The 18,056-nt window shown below is 36.4% G+C and overlaps 1 protein-coding gene across 1 annotated transcript in view; it reads left to right on the forward strand.

The window, feature by feature from the left end:
• Nucleotides 1-18,056, forward strand: part of TRAK2 (trafficking kinesin protein 2) — a 62,730-nt gene that overhangs the window by 35,545 nt on the left and 9,129 nt on the right. The window contains exons 4-13 of the mRNA XM_069485153.1: nucleotides 3,263-3,339; nucleotides 4,892-5,008; nucleotides 6,024-6,233; nucleotides 6,853-6,931; nucleotides 9,320-9,450; nucleotides 9,897-9,971; nucleotides 11,104-11,241; nucleotides 13,843-13,922; nucleotides 14,226-14,429; nucleotides 16,334-16,632. Coding sequence (XP_069341254.1) covers nucleotides 3,263-3,339; nucleotides 4,892-5,008; nucleotides 6,024-6,233; nucleotides 6,853-6,931; nucleotides 9,320-9,450; nucleotides 9,897-9,971; nucleotides 11,104-11,241; nucleotides 13,843-13,922; nucleotides 14,226-14,429; nucleotides 16,334-16,632 — 1,410 coding nt within the window. The remainder of the gene's footprint in view (nucleotides 1-3,262; nucleotides 3,340-4,891; nucleotides 5,009-6,023; nucleotides 6,234-6,852; nucleotides 6,932-9,319; nucleotides 9,451-9,896; nucleotides 9,972-11,103; nucleotides 11,242-13,842; nucleotides 13,923-14,225; nucleotides 14,430-16,333; nucleotides 16,633-18,056) is intronic.

Here is an 18,056-nt window from a genome sequence, read left to right on the forward strand (position 1 = left end):
TGATAGGATTGATTTTAATAAAGTTTGGCTATCTTTACATTCTTGGTTACAGAATTATAGTGAAGAATTAGTCTGTGGGTTTTGAAGCATTTACTCATAATATCTACAAGCCAAGAGAACACTTGAGAGCTGTGCCCTGGGTGCTTTTGGAATCATCCCAAGCAGCATGCCTTTATCAGGAGTGTTGTGTTAAGGAAGAGAAGGCAGAACTGATTAGGCTGCAGAGAGGAATCCATTGTGTTCCTATCTGTTTTGCAACTGACATTTCTGTATAATTAAAGTAGCCCAGCCTTCAGGGCTTGGTGGTATATAGACTGTTTCACATAAAACACAAGAATTGTGAATTGTGCTGCCGTAAACGTTCGAGTGCAGATGTCTGTATTATAGAATGTCTTTTTTTCTTTTGGGTAGATGACCAGTAGTGGGATTGCTGGATCAAATGGTGCAAAGGCAATATGTGTAACCTAAACGTTTGTACCCTCATAATATTCTGGGGGGAAAAAAAAAGAATTGTGGAGAATTCTGGTTCCACTGACCTCTTTGCTGTAATAAATATATAAACATTTTAAAAATCACTTTTGCTTTTTGAAACCTCTTAAGAGTTGCCCTTTTTTTCTGTTTGCAAAGATAACATTTGTCCTTCATGGAAAATTAGCAAAAACTGAAAAGAAAACAGGTCAGTCATAATCCCTACCCACAAATAACCATTATTAACATTTTAATATATATCTGTCCAGCCTCTCTTGAATATAGATATATATAGATATGTTTATACTTTAAAAAGCAAAATTGGGATTTCTAACGTTCATTCACAGATGTTTATTCTGGAATTTCATTAGATAAGGGCTTTGTTTTTCTTTTTTTAGATAGGGTCTTGCTGTGTCACCCTGGGGCCACTCCTGACCTCAAGCAATCCTCCTGCCTTGGCCAGGCCTCCCAGAATGCTAGGATTACAGGCATGAGCCACAGGGCCTGGCTAGATGAGGGCTTTTTGATGTTCTCAGTGGGGCTGTGGTAGAAACAGCAGCGTGGTGGAAAGAGCTCTTACATCAACTGCATTTTTTCTGAAGACCTTGTGAAATGAGCCCTAGTTGCCACCTCTATGTTAAAATCCCATTACATCCTTAACTGGTTTTACTTCGTCTTCAACTCTGGGCAATCATGTAATATGACCCATGTCATATATTTTTAAAATTTTGTATAAAAACCGGTTTTAACAGAATCTCTAGAATTCCTTCTTGTTTTGGGTGTTAACCCTAGATTGGTGGTTTTCATCCCTGGCTCCACATCGGAACATCTGGGAATCTTCTACGTACTACCCAGTGCGCTAGGGCTCCTCCAACTCAATCAAATCAGAATCTGGAGTTGAGAGTCACTGTTCTAGATTAGATTTGGTTTTGCAACCATTACCTGGTTTTCTGTGATTAGTTTAGAGCATAGATATATTGGTTTGATTTTTTTTTTTTCTCCTAATTTTATTACTGAGACCAGGAGTAAATGAGACCACTTGCTTTAAGTGTCTGCCTTAATTTTTTAATCCTTTACTCCTGCTATACAGCCAAGTTAAATTGTATCTATTCCTTAGAACCAAAAGACTGTTTCCCTTAACTAGGAGTAAGACTGTTATTAATAATTAAGCTATATTCCCACATTCATCGTAGGCAGTGGTGCTAGGAAGAAAAATAAAAAGCTCAGGTAAAAGCAAAGCATATCGAATGGTATCCCTACATGCATACGTAGTCTTTTGTGTACTCTAAAGTGCTAGGATAATACTAAGGAACTACAAATGACTTAAATCATGGTATCTACTGCCAACTCAGAGAATTTAGAATCAGGGCCATTTCATACATACCAGTTGTGATTAAGAAGTAGGAACTGTAAATAATTGTATGATACTTAGCAGTTTACTGAATACTGTATTGCTCAAAAATTATCATATTTGATCCTCCTAATGACCTTGTGAGATGAATGTTATCACCTCCATATTAAATCTCAGAAGGGTTAGTGACTTGTTCCAGCTCACTAAAATTCGTGAATCCAGCTTTTCTGCTCCAAAGCCCGTGTCCTTTTCACATTTCAAGACAAACTAATTATAAAATCACTCTAAGTCAAGCGCAAATCCATGTGCTACAGTAACATATCGTGTAATGCTTTCAAAGTCAAAGGATCCCTCTTTTGTTATACATCATTAACTTTAGGATACTGCTTAGTGTAACTGTGGAGTCATTGGAGTCATATTTGCCCTTCTCTTTTGAGCTAAATTATCCAAGTGCATTGACAATTCCTGACTTATAAAATGTAGAAATACTGGGCTTGAATTATATAAGTAATAGTATAGAATATAATTTATTTCATAGCATAGACCTAGATATGATAAAGATTATACAGATAAAGGATTTTTAATTAAGCTTAAAAGGATTATGTTCATAGCAGAACTATAAAAGTATTACAGGTCCTATTCCTTGTTTACATTAGCTCACATGGTAGATGATCACAGATGGTGAAGATAATCACAACAGAATTCTAATTAAATTCCTTTATAACAGCATAACCCCTCACTAACTCACCCCTAAAATTTAATTTGGATTAGAATATAATGCAGTTGGTGGCTGGGGTGGCTCGCACCTGTGATCCCAGCAACTGGGGAGGCTGAGGCAGAAGGATCGCTTGAGGCCAAACGTTCAAGACCAGGCTGGACAACATAGCGAGACCTGCATCTCTAAAATAAATTTTTTAAAAATTAGCCAGGCATGGTTAGGCACACCTGCAGTCTCAGCTACTCAGGAGGATGAGACAGAAGGATTGCTTGAGCCCAGGAGTTTGAGGCTACAGTGAGCTACAGTCACACCAGTACTGCATGCCAGCCTGGGCAATAGAGCCAGACCCCATCTCTTTAAAAAAAAAAAAAAAAAGGCATTTGACAACCAAATCCCTTCTCCCAGCCACCATTCTCAAATGTGAGTGGGCCAAACTTCCTGTTTTACTGGGGGTGGATGAAATGGTCAAGTGACTGCCTTGTGATCATTTGATACTTTCTTAATTATTTGTGGTATACACTTTGGTTGTAATGATTGGTCTATTTCTTGAGTGGCTAATACATAAAACATTTCTTTCCTTTTCTTTTTTCACATATATTTTTATTCTCCTGAATGACTTTTTGTAAAAGCCTGGGGGTTTGTTGTTGTTATCTTTCAATTCTTATGAATATTTAAAATTTTCTATTTGTCCAAAGCCTATAAATAGTTACTTTTACCAATCTTAGTTCTAGGCACAGACAGGGTGGAGCAGATGACCAAAACTTACAATGACATCGACATGGTTACACATCTCCTGGCAGAGGTAGGACTGTATCTTTTCTTTCTACAGTACAAAAAGCTAAAACTTGAGGATCATTTGGAATCTATCACATTTGCATATCAAATGAAAAATGGTGATATCTGTGCTCTGGATTATTTTGTATAAGATTGTTACTACTGGAACACCAGGCATTCCAAAGTAGAATGGTTCCTGAAGTTTACTATTGTGAAGTCTTAGAGGATGGATGGATGGACGGATGGATAGATTTAAATGGTGCTGCCTGGCCTTCCTGTCCAAGAAAAGTATTAATTAATTTTAAAAAATCCCTTTTTAAATAATCCCTGCTGTTACTCATCTTAGAGCAGAGCTACCCATTCACAAGGCAGCTCATTGCAAATCAGCACTTGCAGTTTGGAGCATCATGCCCTTTTTCTTTCAGTTTGGGCTATTACTTGAGCTCACTTTGTGGCATTTTTAATATGTACTATGTATCTCTTCCAATTGGCAGTCAATAGAGGTCTCCCCTTGTACCTCAGTTTCAGATGATGTTATAAAAGACTGTCTTTCTCTAACATACCCTCTCCCTTCTCCCTTCAGCTCTCCAGAATGATTTCTGTGTATGCCACTTGGCCTATATTTAAAATGAAATAAGTGAGCCTTAAAAGTTTGGAGATAATCCATTCATTTTCATGTGCTATGGAGTGAAAGAAAAGAAGCTTAATGTAGTATTTATATAGTGATTAATGTAAGTGGAACCCATACTCATATGTAAGGCAGTTAGATGTATATTGGTGGTTTTCCATCCTACATGATACAATCCTCACCACCACCACACAGATCGGATTCCTATGCACTTGCTAAATGTCACTATCTGCCCAGAAAGAATAACTCTGGGTAGAAGTCTGTTGCTTGGCTTTCCCACAGGCCTCCCTGCATCATTACCTCCAACTTCTTTAGACTTCTTTCTTTATACTCTAGGCAGAACCCATTAGCCTCAAAAATTTCAGTCTTTATTCCTTATTTTATTTCATAGCATCGTTCTTGTACCAGTTGGCAACAGGACTCTTAGATGAACTTTGCTCTAAGCTACTGGCTCTGAATGCATATAAGCTTTGCTCTAAATGGAAGTGTTTGCAACATACCTGCCTGATCTCCCTATCTTAAATACCCGACTCTATATCATTACCATGCTGAATACACAAATGCATTCAGCAAATATTTGTTGGGCTTTTACTGTACAGGCCCCATCCTCATTTTCAAAGACTTGATTTTCTAATTCCCCAAAATTGTAAGTTTAAAAGGTTGGGTTGCTGGGTCCTGATTTACTGAATCATCAATAAATCTTATGTGATATCAAGAAAAGAGATGTCCTCTTGCATTTAGAACTATAGTGATCATCCATTTGACCAACATTTATTAAACACTACCTGTGTGCCAGGCCCTCTGTTTATTTGTGGTGTCTGGGCATTCAAAGGAATCTTGATGCCTTCTAGGACATTGCTTTTGAGTTTGACAAAATTGACTGCAGAATTTTTAAACCACTATTTAATTTTATTCGCACTCAAAGAAAAAGTGTATTTTGATATTTTAATAGAGAGATCGTGATCTGGAACTCGCTGCTCGAATTGGACAAGCTCTCTTAAAACGAAACCATATCTTATCTGAGCAGAATGAAGCCCTGGAGGAGCAGTTGGGACAAGCCTTTGATCAAGTAAGCATTTGGTCAAATATTTGCAGCATGAAATAATTAGGTCTTGTGCAATGGAGAAATTTATTTTCCTGGTTGTCCCTGAAATGATGGCAATAGGTAAATAAATAACACCACAGTACCTGTTGACTTTATTGGCAACTATTGAACTAATCAGTAGAGAAACGAAATGTTAGTTGTGCAGAGGGGCACTTGTGGCTACCTTTGTCAATCTAAAGCCTGTATTCTGTATCTGTAGTACCTGTGGCACCCTGCTTAGACTCTAAGACTATCCTCACCCCTTTGTGCAGACTTTGTGTGTGATCTTATCTTAATTTATGTTTAAAAAATAGATTCCCAAATATATAGATATCTTTATTCAAACACCAAAACAAAGGAAGAAAGGAAAAAAATTTTGAAAATATATTTGTTCCATAGCAATAAACTTATAGTGAGAACTGATTTATTATTAACCTGAATGGTTAAATTTCAAATTTTCTATAACTTGTTTTTATCTGGTGTCTTTTATATTTTATAAATGCATTATGGATGATAAAATTTGAGCCTTTAGGTTGAAACTACTTACTCCCTATAACTAAAATCAGTTCTCCTAGGAAGACATGCACAGTGATATACAGCTTAAAAATATAAATCCTTTGGATAAGAATTGGACATAGGAGTCTATTCTGATACTTTGAAGGTTCTTCAGTTTTGTTTTGTTTTCGACTATGAATGTATCATTATTTTAGATGAAATTTTCCTCTTGTATTTCTATTATATAGGATATGAAAATTGATTTTCATTCTCACCTACTGTAGAAAAAGCCGTATTTGTTGAGTTAATACCCTAAAACTGTAGCTTAGAAAGGATCTGGGGTTTGTTATTCTTTTTTTTGGTACTCGTTGCTTTAGTCAGTAAAATCCAGCAGGTGATTTTGTTTTATGTATGATAAAAGAAGTTGTTCCATGAATTAGAAGCTGTAGTGCATGTAAATAATACAAGATAAAGAACATGTAAATCAAGCATTTTGGATGTGCAGGTTAATCAGCTGCAGCATGAGCTATCCAAGAAAGATGAGTTACTTCGAATTGTCTCCATTGCTTCTGAAGAAAGTGAAACTGATTCCAGCTGTTCTACACCTCTTCGGTTCAATGAATCCTTTAGCTTATCTCAAGGTTTACTGCAATTGGACATGCTGCAGGAAAAGCTCAAGGAACTGGAAGAAGAGAATATGGCTCTTCGATCAAAGGTACATTCAACCTAATTCTCATTTGCCTTTACATTAAAGGCTACAGGGTAGTATTGAGGTGAAACATGGCATAACTATGGATTTGCTTTTGGCATTCCATTTAGGGGCTAGCAGACAAGGAACTATATTCGCCTTCCATTGTTACTTAGAGCCCACTGAAAAGTGGATAAATAGCAGGTTAACAGATAAAATAGTGAAAGCCAAAGCATAAAATATGTATCTTGTGGAGTTTATGCAAGTAACTAAATAATTACAACTATGATAAGAGCTTTGTTGGACAATTACAAGGTTCTGCGAGCTTATATGGTGGGGGAATCAAGGAAGTCCTACTTAAGCAAGTGCCATTTTAGCTGAGGCCAGGAAGCAGCCAGTCAGAGATGTAGGTGACAGGAGACATGAATAGGAATGTAAAAGGCCCTGAGAGGAATGAGGGCAAGATATTTGTTTTGTCCTTTTCCATACCTTTGTTACATACTAGATAAATCTTGACAGGTTGCTGGTTTTTTTCCTTTGTTAAGTGATGGACTTTAGTCTTCAAATCTACAAATTAAAGGTTTTTGTAGTTATTTCTATAAGGTCATTAGAAGTTATCATCAACATACTGATTTTTATATTGAAGGCTTGTCACATAAAGACAGAAACTATTACCTATGAAGAGAAGGAACAACAGCTTGTCAATGACTGTGTTAAAGAACTTCGTGAGTATTAACATATTCTGTTTCATAGCCTTTGGACAAGTCTTTGGTACAGTATCTCCACCTGGGAAATTAGATCAGTGGTTTCAGTAGAAGCATCCCAAGAAACAATTTTAAATCGTTACTGAAAATCTTAGAATATCACATTGAGCCCACAACCCTAAATAAAATACCATAAGTATTTTTAAGAAATATATTTGTTTCAAATTGCCATCATCATTAAAGAAAGACATATATTTCTGTAAATAAGTTATAGCATGTTATAGTGAGAGGAACTAAAGCTCTCATTCTGTTGATGATGAAATATTCCTATAGAGGATACGATTTGCCAAAGTGAAAAAACTGGTAAGTGGCAGAGCCAGGGCTTAAATGATGGCATAGAACCAAACTTTCCACAAGTATTTGTTAAATGCCAATTATATTTCTTTAAACGAATATATTTTGGTGTGAGATAATGTTAACTAAAATAATTTTTTAAAATAAATCAGTTGGAAAAAGATTGGCTTCACTAGAGAAAGATATTTGATTTTTGTATAAATACAGTAGTCACCTTTATCTGTGGTTTCTCTTTCTGCAGTTTCAGTTACCCGTGGTCAACCACGGTCCAAAAATATTAAACAAAAAGTTCCAGAAATAAACAATATGTTTTAAATTGCGTGCCTTTCTAAGTAGCACGATGAAATTTCATGCCATCCTGCTCCATCCCACCTGGAGTGTGCATCATCCCTTTGTCCAGCCCATCCACGCTATAGACGCCACCCACCCCTTAGTCACTTAGTAGTTGTCTCGATTATCAGATCGACTGTCAAAGTATCATGGTGCTTATGTTCAGTAACCCTTATTTTATTTAGTAATGGCCCCAAAGCATAAGAGTAATGATGTTGGCATATTGTTATAATTATTTTGTTATTAGTTATTGTTAATTTCTTACTGTGCCTAATTTATAAATTAAACTCTATCATAGGTACATATGTTTAGGAAAAAATTATTATAGTATATACAGCATATGGTTCAGTACTATCCACAGTTTCAGGCATCCACCGGGGGTCCTGGAACATATCCCCCTGAAATAAGAAGGGACTACCGTATATAGCCTTTTATGTTGGAAGAATGGTATGATAATATCACATCCATTCATTTGGGTTGTGGACCTCAAAATGTGATACCTTAGAATAGCAGAATATTAGAGAACCAGAAGTAACATAAATTGAATGTTCTCTTCCACCAGCACTACCCTTACCCACTTTTTACACTTTAAAAGACAAAGAAGAAATGACTTCCTCAAGAGCTCAGATCCTGGTCTCTTGCCTCCATATGGCCATCTTTTGGAATATTAGAGGCTTTCTGTCAATTTAAAAATAGTTTTATATGACACTGAGTAATAGCTTTTCTGCTTGTGTCTAGATGTCAAATTTTTTTATATGCAATAAAAGTTTATTTCCCCACTGGAATTCTAAAGGTTCTGTTTCATGTGCATGCAAGAATGCTAGCTAGGCTGTAAGAATTGCTCTGGAGGCCCTACTCAGTTTGCTGTTATCCCAGAAAGTCTCTGTCCTACAGAAGCATCTCCATAGCTTTATCACATTCTGTTACAGATTGCCGATTGTGACCATTCCATCCTGGAAATGTTCCCCTGTTAGAGTTGGGGTTTTTTGTTTGTGTGTGTGTGTGTGTGTGTGTGTGATTTTTGGTTTTGATTTTGGGTTTTTTGTTTGTTTGTTTTTTGATACAGGGTCTCCTCTGTTACCCAGGCTAGAGTGCAGTGGCATCATTATAGTTCACTGCAACCTTAAACTCCTGGGCTCAAGTTATCCTCCTGCTTCAATGTCCCAAGTAACTGAGACTATGAGCACGTGCTACCACGCCTGGCTAATTTTTCTATTTTTAGTACAGAAGGGGTCTCACTATGTTGCTCAGGCTTAGATTTGTTAAGATTAATTTTCATTGCTTATGGGATTTTATTTATATCCCTGAAGAGTTCTCAAAGACATAAATGAGATTACCATTAGCACTGGCAGAGATACATAATTCACCTAGCTCTCTTTTCAGCCTTCTTGTCCTTCATAAAGAAAAAGATTGGAGCAAATATCTTTTTCATAAAAAAAAAAAAAAAAAAGATTAACGCAAAGGCTTTAGCCTGCTTGCCTATACGAGTCATCTCTCTTTTTAGCTTCATTATCTCCTGTTCAATTCCCAGCCCTAGTCTATCTTAGAAGTACCTTTATTTTTCTCCATTGGTTTCTCTGTTTTTAAAAAAATTTATGTTAAAGAAAAATCTATTCATGATAGCCCAGTGCTTGTTATAAAACAGGATTTGACCCATAGGCCAATAGTTCGCTAACCCATGCCCTACTTTTATATTAATTTTTAAATGTTTACTTTGCTTCCCAGGTGAAACAAATGCTCAGATGTCCAGAATGACTGAAGAATTGTCAGGGAAGAGTGATGAACTGATTAAATACCAAGAAGAAATCTCCTCTCTCTTGTCTCAGATTGTAGATCTTCAGCACAAACTTAAAGAAGTAGGTTTATTCATTCATTCAACAGACATTTGTCAGACACTGACCTAGTACCACGCTTTCTGCTAAGTGCTAGATACATTAAGCAAAATAAACATGGTCCCTGCCCTTTTAAAATACCTTAGTCTCATTTCTGCTTTAATCATCTTTATGTTATATAATATCATAAATAACTACTTTCTGGGCATTGTTTCTCTTTATAAAATGGGGTTAGATTTTACTCAGAAAGTTGTGATATGAATTATTGACTTATGCTCATTATCATCTGGACACCTTCATGGATTTTTTATTCTGACTATTTTATTGGTCTTATTTGTCTTTTGAAAGGTTAGTTTTTTATAGGCCTTAAGACTACACCCCAGAGAGGAATTTTTAATATGTCTTTAAAAGAAAGAGAATAGCTATGTTTTATATGGGAAGGCTTCACATTTCTTTTAATATGTTGTTAGCATGTGATTGAGAAGGAAGAACTAAGACTACACCTACAAGCTTCCAAAGATGCCCAACGACAACTGACAATGGAGGTAATGAAATCTTTCCTTTGTCTATGTAATTTAGGAGGGAAGGAATGAGTAGTTTCTTTCATCTTTGTGAATGGGAATTACTAAAGGGATATTACCAGATTTAAAAAGCGATAACAATAACAAAAGAGTAAGAAGAAATTCTGAGATCTGAGAAGTAAAGCATTTTAAAATCCTGTCTCTAAAACTAATAGCATAGCAGCATCCTTCTTGATTAATAGGGAAGACCTCAACTTATGTAGGATTCTTTAGGAGTATATGACCCTTTTACCAGTTAACCTTAGCTAGCCCAACAGTTTTTAAAATAAGATAATTTCTAATAGTGTTTTTGCAGGTATGTCAGGAGCAATAGCAAAAATCTCTTAATTTCTATCTACATAAAATTCTATATATTAAATATAACTTAGTGGTTCTTTAGCATGCATAAGAATCAACTGGGAGAGCAGGTTTTAAATGGAGATGCCCAAGCACCATCCCAAGAGTTTCTACTTCAGATGGTTTAGAGTGAGGACCTGGAATCTGCATTTTTAATAAGAATCCTTTGCCCTGGTGATTCTGATAAGCTGGTGCACTTAATACACTTGAAGAAATTTTGCAGTTAAAATATACTCTGAAATTTATGTACTCTTTTGACAGACATGTGTATCTATCTGTAAAGAAGGTTCTAAAATGGGGGAGAAAAACTTCTTGTTTAGGATAACGGAGCACCTGATGTCGTGTATAATACTTTATAGATTCTTGATCTTGTCACTTACAGACTTCAGACCTATGCTTGTTTTCAAATGATTAGCATTATGCTAAACCTAACTTGACCATAACTATTATACCTCCTCTATAAGTTTTTTAGGAGATGAAGCATAAAATGTTGAATTGACAGTTCTGGTAGTCTCGGCTGTATTTCAGATTTTCAGGAAGTCATACTTGTATAATTTTGGCCAAGACACCCTTAATTCTGGCAGCTTGAAAATACATATGCTCTCCTTGTTTAGTTTGTTTCAGAGTCTTTATATTGAAACGATATTTATAAAGTTAGCTAACCCTCTGGATAAAATTAATACTTACCCAAGGGGTTTTGGGGCTTTTTTCCAATGTTGTTTTAAGACGATGTAAAGTACACTACCATCCTTTCTTTCAGCTACATGAGTTACAAGACAGGAATATGGAGTGCCTGGGAATGTTACATGAATCCCAAGAAGAAATAAAGGAACTTCGTAGTAAATCTGGCCCTACTGCTCATCTCTACTTATCCCAATCATATGGAGCTTTTACTGGAGTAAGAAACTGAGAAAGATGCTATGTATTTAAAGAAACTTTTTAAGATCAGGTTGTCCTAAAAGTGATAAGGTTTATGATAGTATAAAGCACCCTGAGAACAGATAACATGGTTTTTCCTTATTTCTAGAATCTAATCATTGATTTAGGCCTTAATTTGTGTATGTGCATCCTTAATATGCTTATTTATTCTAACAATTGACCTTCCAGACTTATTGTAATATGTGAGATGGACTCTAAGGAAATTAGGTTTAGGACTGTGTACCATAAAACTACTTAAACTTGGGTCATCCTACCCTAAGCCCACTATTTGTCACTTTTTAAATGGTGCTTTGATCTTCTAAGACTTCTTTTAATAAATCTTGAGTTTCTTGGTACGTTTAACTCCAGTTAGGATGTAAGCTCCATGAAAACAGGAATCATGTTTGTTTAATTCATTAACAAACAGTATTTGGGGTATTAAAGAAATTAATAAAAACTTCTGAATTTATGCCAGAATTTGTAATGTTGGTTCAAGGAGTTATTTTAACAATCTGATTGTTAAACACTTATGTGCAATCCTGTGAAATTTTTTAAAAGACTGAAACTGTAAATTTTGGTAGATTTCTTTAAGGATATGGGGGCAGAATTTTTGGGGTTTTTTTTAATTTTTAATTTTGAAATAAATTTTAAACTTAGAATTAAGTTTCTAAAAATAGTATAAAGAACTCTCATATATCCTTCACCTAGATTCTTCAGTTTTTAACATATTACTGCTTTTGCCATATCATTCTCTTACTTTTTTTCTGGGCCATTTATCAGTAAGTTGCAGATATGTCCTATTACCCTTTAGTACTTAAGTAGTATTTACTAAAAACGAGGACACTCTTGAGTTCACTCTCCTACATAACCACACTAGAACTGTCAACATCAGGAAGGTGATATTGATACAGTACTATCATCTAATCCGGAGAGCCCATTTGAATTTTGCTAATTGTCCCAATAATGTCCTTTAAAGCAGCGGTCCCCAACCTTTTTGGCACCAGGGACTGGTTTCCTCGATGACAATTTTTCCATGGAGGAGACTCGGTGGGGCAGGTGGAGTTCTGTGGCTGGGGGTTGGGGACCACAGCTTTAAAGGATATGTTGAATTTAGGTGTTTCATCTGGGACAATTTTTCAGTCTCTATTTCTCTTTCATGACCTTTGTAGAATGTCCTCAGTTAGGTTTGTCTGTTGTGTCCTCGTGATTAGATTTAGAGAATGCATTCTTAGCAGAAATAAGGCCACGTTCTTCTCAGGGCATCATATCAGAAGACACACAATGTCTAGCCCATTATGAGTGATGTTAATTAACTTTGATCTCTTAGTTAAGGTAGTTATCTGCCAGTTTTTTTCACCATAAATTAATAATTAATTAAATTAACACTACTAATTCAGTGTGTAGTGATGAAAATCAACAGATACTACTTTAACCAAGTGATCAAAGTTAATATCTTATGGGGAGATACTTTAAGACTAAATATCCTGTTCCTCATCAAACTTTTACCCACTAGTTACGGTGCCCATTGATGGTTCTTATCTGACTCATATTACTATGATGATTGCCAAATAGTGATTGTCTAAGTCATTTTTTTCAATATTTATTAATTGTCATTCTTCTGTAAATTAGAGCTTTTCTATCTCGTTTATTTATTCATTTGTTCATTTAGGTGTGTCAGTGTGGACTTATGGCCTCCTATTTTAATCAGTGTATTATTATTATTATTGTTTATTTTGATACTCAAATTGTCCCAAATATGGCCAGTGGGATCTCCTTTAAGTTCATCTTGTACCTTTTGTCGCAGCCCTGGAAGCAGCCATGTCTTCAGAGAACTCTCGTTACTTTTATTGAGGATGGTATTTAGAATCCAAGATCTTGGGTGCTAGTTGTGCCCATTGATTGCCACTATAGAGTATCATGGTTTGGCCTTCTCAGCAGATAGAACTAAGAAATATATGTGTTTCATGCATATACTCACACAATACATGTATCTATCTTTCCATCCACATTTGTATTCATCTATGTATATTAAAACTCTTGAATTCACACCAGTGCCTCCAAATCCAGCCATCCTTAGCTCAGCCCCACTGAGCTTGTCACTCACAGTAGTTGAATCCTCATCTCTGACCAATGGAAAAAGAAGCTTGCTTATTTGAAAAAAAAAAAAAATTATATTGTAAAAGCTATACATGTTTATTATAGAAAAGTTAGAAATTACAGAAAAGCAAAAAGAAATAGTTAAATACTATTAAATCCCACCCTTCACAGAGTCACTATTAACATTTGGTTTATGGCCTTTCAGACCTTTTGTTTTTGTGTGTCTACACATGTAATATTTTCTATTTATCATGTTGGTTTTTTCCACTGCTTTCCTATAAAAAAAAAATCACAAAGTGGTAGTTGGTTCTTGTTTAAAAGTTATATTAAAACTTCTATAATGTCTCATTTTCCCGTTGAATTTTAGCCTGTGACTGTTTTTTTATATTTTATTATGACACCAAGAGCATAGGATTGTAGAGACTCTGTTAATTAATTTAAGAGCAATGGTCACTAGGAATGAGTCTCAAACTCTTTTTCTTAGGAATCTTTGGCAGCTGAGATTGAGGGGACCATGCGTAAAAAGTTGAATTTGGATGAGGAATCTTCTCTCTTTAAACAAAAGTGAGTACAGATCAAATGTGTTGTTACTCAACCATGGGAATGGAAATTAAAGAGAAGCCACAGCCCAAAGTGATAAGTATTATGAGATTCAGTAGCAATCTGCTTACTATTGAGTTTTTTCCTCACAGTATCCTTATTTGTGAGAGAGTGCTCTTGTTCTAAAGTTTATTTTCTAATGATTTCTCCTAAACTTTAGAGGCTACTCAAGATGGCTTTATTTCTAATGAACTGCGCATATGCGTCTCTTTCCTAAAGCACTGTAGGGCTGGCGGTGATGGTAATGAACATTTCCTTTTTTGACAGAGCCCAACAGAAACGGGTGTTTGATACTGTCAAAGTTGCCAATGACACACGAGGCCGCTCTGTCTCATTCCCAGCTCTGCTGCCCATCCCAGGCTCCAACCGTTCAAGTGTCATCATGACAGCAAAACCCTTTGAGTCTGGTTTACAGCAAACAGAGGACGAAACACTCCCCAACCAGGGGAGCAACTCGGAGGAGGTTCCAAGGTAGGCAACGTCATCATGGCAGTGTTCTGCATTTCTGTGGTGCTGACATACCGGATTCACGTATGCAAATTCCAGTATTAGTTTATAATGTCCCAAGAAGTTTCTTAAACTGTTGGGTTTTATTCAGTTATAAAGTCCTGTGTCATTATTTGTAAGGTGGATCATTGATTTCATAAAAGTTTTGCGTGAAAAAGCTACATTTAATTAAGTTTATTTAAAATGGAGCTTGCATTTAACTCTAAAATTTTTTTGCTACTTTTTTAGTGTTGCAAAGTTGGAATCTAAATCTTCTGTTCAAAGTCAAATTTGAGTCCGTTTGGTCGTTAACATAAATGCACCAAGATGATACTTTCTCATAATCCATGCTCATAGTCTTAGCCACTTTGGTGCCTTTAGAATGAACAATAAGTTTGAATACCTACTGAAGACAACCAAGTTGCTCTTAATTTTCTCTTTGTTTCAACTTAGATTTTTTTTCTTTCTTTTCATTAATTCATTACATTGAATTACAAAAGCTAGAAGTTAAACAGCTTTACTAAAAATTGGCTGAAAGCCTTTGAAAGATGGTTGCTTGGCACCCCAGGGAAATCTTTCCTCATGCGGACATCCATCACACCAGGTTTCAGTTGTGTTGCCTGGTCTGTCATGGGCAGTGTTACACCAACAGTAGCTTTATGTGTTAATACTTCCTGACTATTACACAGTTTTCTCTAAAACAGATCTGTGTGAATTCATACACAGTACCCAGGAGCAACCCTAACTTGGCTTGCCAGTTTTCTTTTTCGTATCAATTAAAAGATACCTTCCAATTTCAAAAATGTTAAAATGAAAGAATGAGCAGCAGAGAGCTATGAAAATGCAGTATTATGCAAATCTTGTTTTCTTTTAAATGTTCTGCAATATTTATGGGGGATTCTATGGCCTCAAGCAAGATTTTTCACATTTTAGTATTTTTTACATTGTTATGTTTTACAACTAATGTTATGTCATAGTTTAATGGGTAGAATTTTTTCTTTCTTCATAGAACATAAAATAATGGTACCTCTTATAATCAATGATATCACAGATTCGGTGAAATATGGTAATATTTACTTTTGTGACTACCTAATCTGAATTTATAGATGGTCACATCCGTGGTTTCATAAATTAAATGAAATCGGAAAGTTATTGAACACAATATATCAATAAAGCAGTTTCTTGCCTCTCTGAAGTCATTTGAGATGATCTATAAAAATGATACAAAGTACTGATGGTGATTTTGGTTTGTTATTATTTCTATATTCTGGATATCTAAGAAAACACAATGTTTTTTTGTTTTTGTTTTTGTTTTTTTTTTTTGAGACAGAGTCTCACTCTGTTGCCCAGGCTAGAGTGAGTGCCGTGGCGTCAGCCTAGCTCACAGCAACCTCAAACTCCTAGGCTCAAGCAATCTTCCCATCTCAGCCTCCGGAGTAGCTGGGACTACAGGCATGTGCCACCATGCCCGGCTAATTTTTTTCTATATATATTTTTAGCTATCCATATAATTTCTTTCTATTTTTAGTAGAGGTGGGGTCTCGCTCTTGCTCAGGCTGGTCTCGAACTCCTGAGCTCAAACGATCCGCCCACCTCGGCCTCCCAGAGTGCTAGGATTACAGGCGTGAGCCACCGCGCCCGGCCCACAATGTTTTTAAGATCAGTCTCTTAAACGTTCACCATTATAGAAAGGAGAGGTCGGAGTCAGGTGCCATAGCTCACACACAGCTACTCGGGAGGCAGGAAAATCACTTGAGGCCAGGAGTTCAAGACCAACCTGGGCAATATAGCAAGACCTTGTCTCAAAACAAAAAAAAAGAAAGAAAAGGAGAGGTCTAGGTTGTGCGTATGACCTTAAGATTTAAGTAGTGAATGTGATTTTCCCATAGGAACTCCCAGAAGACGGACCAGCCAGGACCCTCTGAAGAGAGTGATTTGGCCACAGCACTGCATCGTCTTAGCCTGCGTCGACAGAACTATTTAAGTGAGAAGCAGTTCTTTGCTGAAGAGTGGGAGCGGAAGATCCAGGTTCTGGCTGACCAGAAGGAAAGGGCCAGTGGCTGCATCACCCCCACAGAGAGCCTTGCCTCTCTCTGCACCAACCAGTCAGAGTTCACAGATTTCAGCAGTGCCAGTTGCCTTCGAGGTTTTATGCCAGAAAAATTACAAATTGTCAAGCCCCTGGAAGGTAATAAATCAGTAAGGGCCCTTTCCAAGCCATGTGGCTTATTGGGCTTTCCTTTCCCTGGAATTGAGATTTGTGTTGTAATTACAAGAGCACTACGTACAGAAGATACTTTTTTTTATCCCTTAATTTTGCTGTTTGGGTGACAGTGCATTGTAGAACTTTGTGGAAAATTAATGAATGAAAAGCTCTGTATTCTCTAAATCATCAGCCATCAACTCTTTTCTACTGGTGTTTTTTAATATAAATGTGAGGGGGAGGAGGAGTAATCTTTTCCTATCTTGTGTTAAGAAATATGATTGACAGCAGGTTCCATGGTAAGGTAAATGGGATATGATAAATGAAAATGATCTAGAGGTAATACCTTATCTTACCTTCCTTTTCCTTTTTTTTTTTTTTTTTTTTTTTGAGACAGAGTCTCCCTCTGTTGCCCGGGCTAGAGTGAGTGCCGTGGCATCAGCCTAGCTCACAGCAACTTCAAACTCCTGGGCTTAAGCGATCCTACTGCCTCAGCCTCCCGAGTAGCTGGGACTACAGGCATGCGCCACCATGCCCGGCTAATTTTTTTGTATATATATATTTTAGTTGTCCATATAATTTCTTTCTATTTTTAGTAGAGACGGGGTCTCACTCTTGCTCAGGCTGGTCTCGAACTCCTGACCTCGAGCGATCCACCCGCCTCGGCCTCCCAGAGTGCTAGGATTACAGGCGTGAGCCACCGCGCCCGGCCTACCTTCCTTTTCAAAAGAGTTCTTTACCCAAAAGTGCAATTGACTTAGAAGTGTGTTTGCCTGTATTTTTCTTTTTTCAGTTTAGTTTCTCTTCTCTCCTAAGATACAGAATTTGAATTCAAAATAAATTTTGTTTTATGAAAAATTGACAATCATTGGCTGATTCTCTAACATCATAAAAGAGTTTTACATTAAATAAAATTTTGAGCAGGTAACTTATAAGGACCCCTTAGACTCAAAGATTCTATAACTTAGTTTTATTCATTAATACTCAGGTCAGATATTTGTCAGAGTTGCCTTTTTTTTTTCTTTCTTTCTTCTTTTTTTTTTTTGGAGACAGGGTCTCACTCTGTTGCCCTGGCTAGAGGGCAGTGGCACGATCATAGCAACCACAAACTCCAACCAAAAATGTGGATATCTTCCTTCTCATCACTGCCTCAACATCCTAGTTCCTATTAAGGGTATCATCTTGTTTTTTTCCACCCCTTCTCTGGATGTCCTGCTTAAAGTTATTATTATACCTTCAACATCTTGTCAGTCTTCCACAGAAAACTTTAATTTGCAGCTTTTACCAAAATATTAACACTAAGTAGTTTTATTGCTGTCATTATTATTATTACACATATAATTTTAGCTTCTGTTTCAAGATTTAAGATTTGTGGGAAATGTAAAATATGCCTTTTTTTCCCTTTGTCC

The sequence above is a fragment of the Eulemur rufifrons genome, chromosome 1 (assembly GCF_041146395.1).
Source record: "Eulemur rufifrons isolate Redbay chromosome 1, OSU_ERuf_1, whole genome shotgun sequence".
Lineage (NCBI taxonomy): Eukaryota > Metazoa > Chordata > Mammalia > Primates > Lemuridae > Eulemur > Eulemur rufifrons.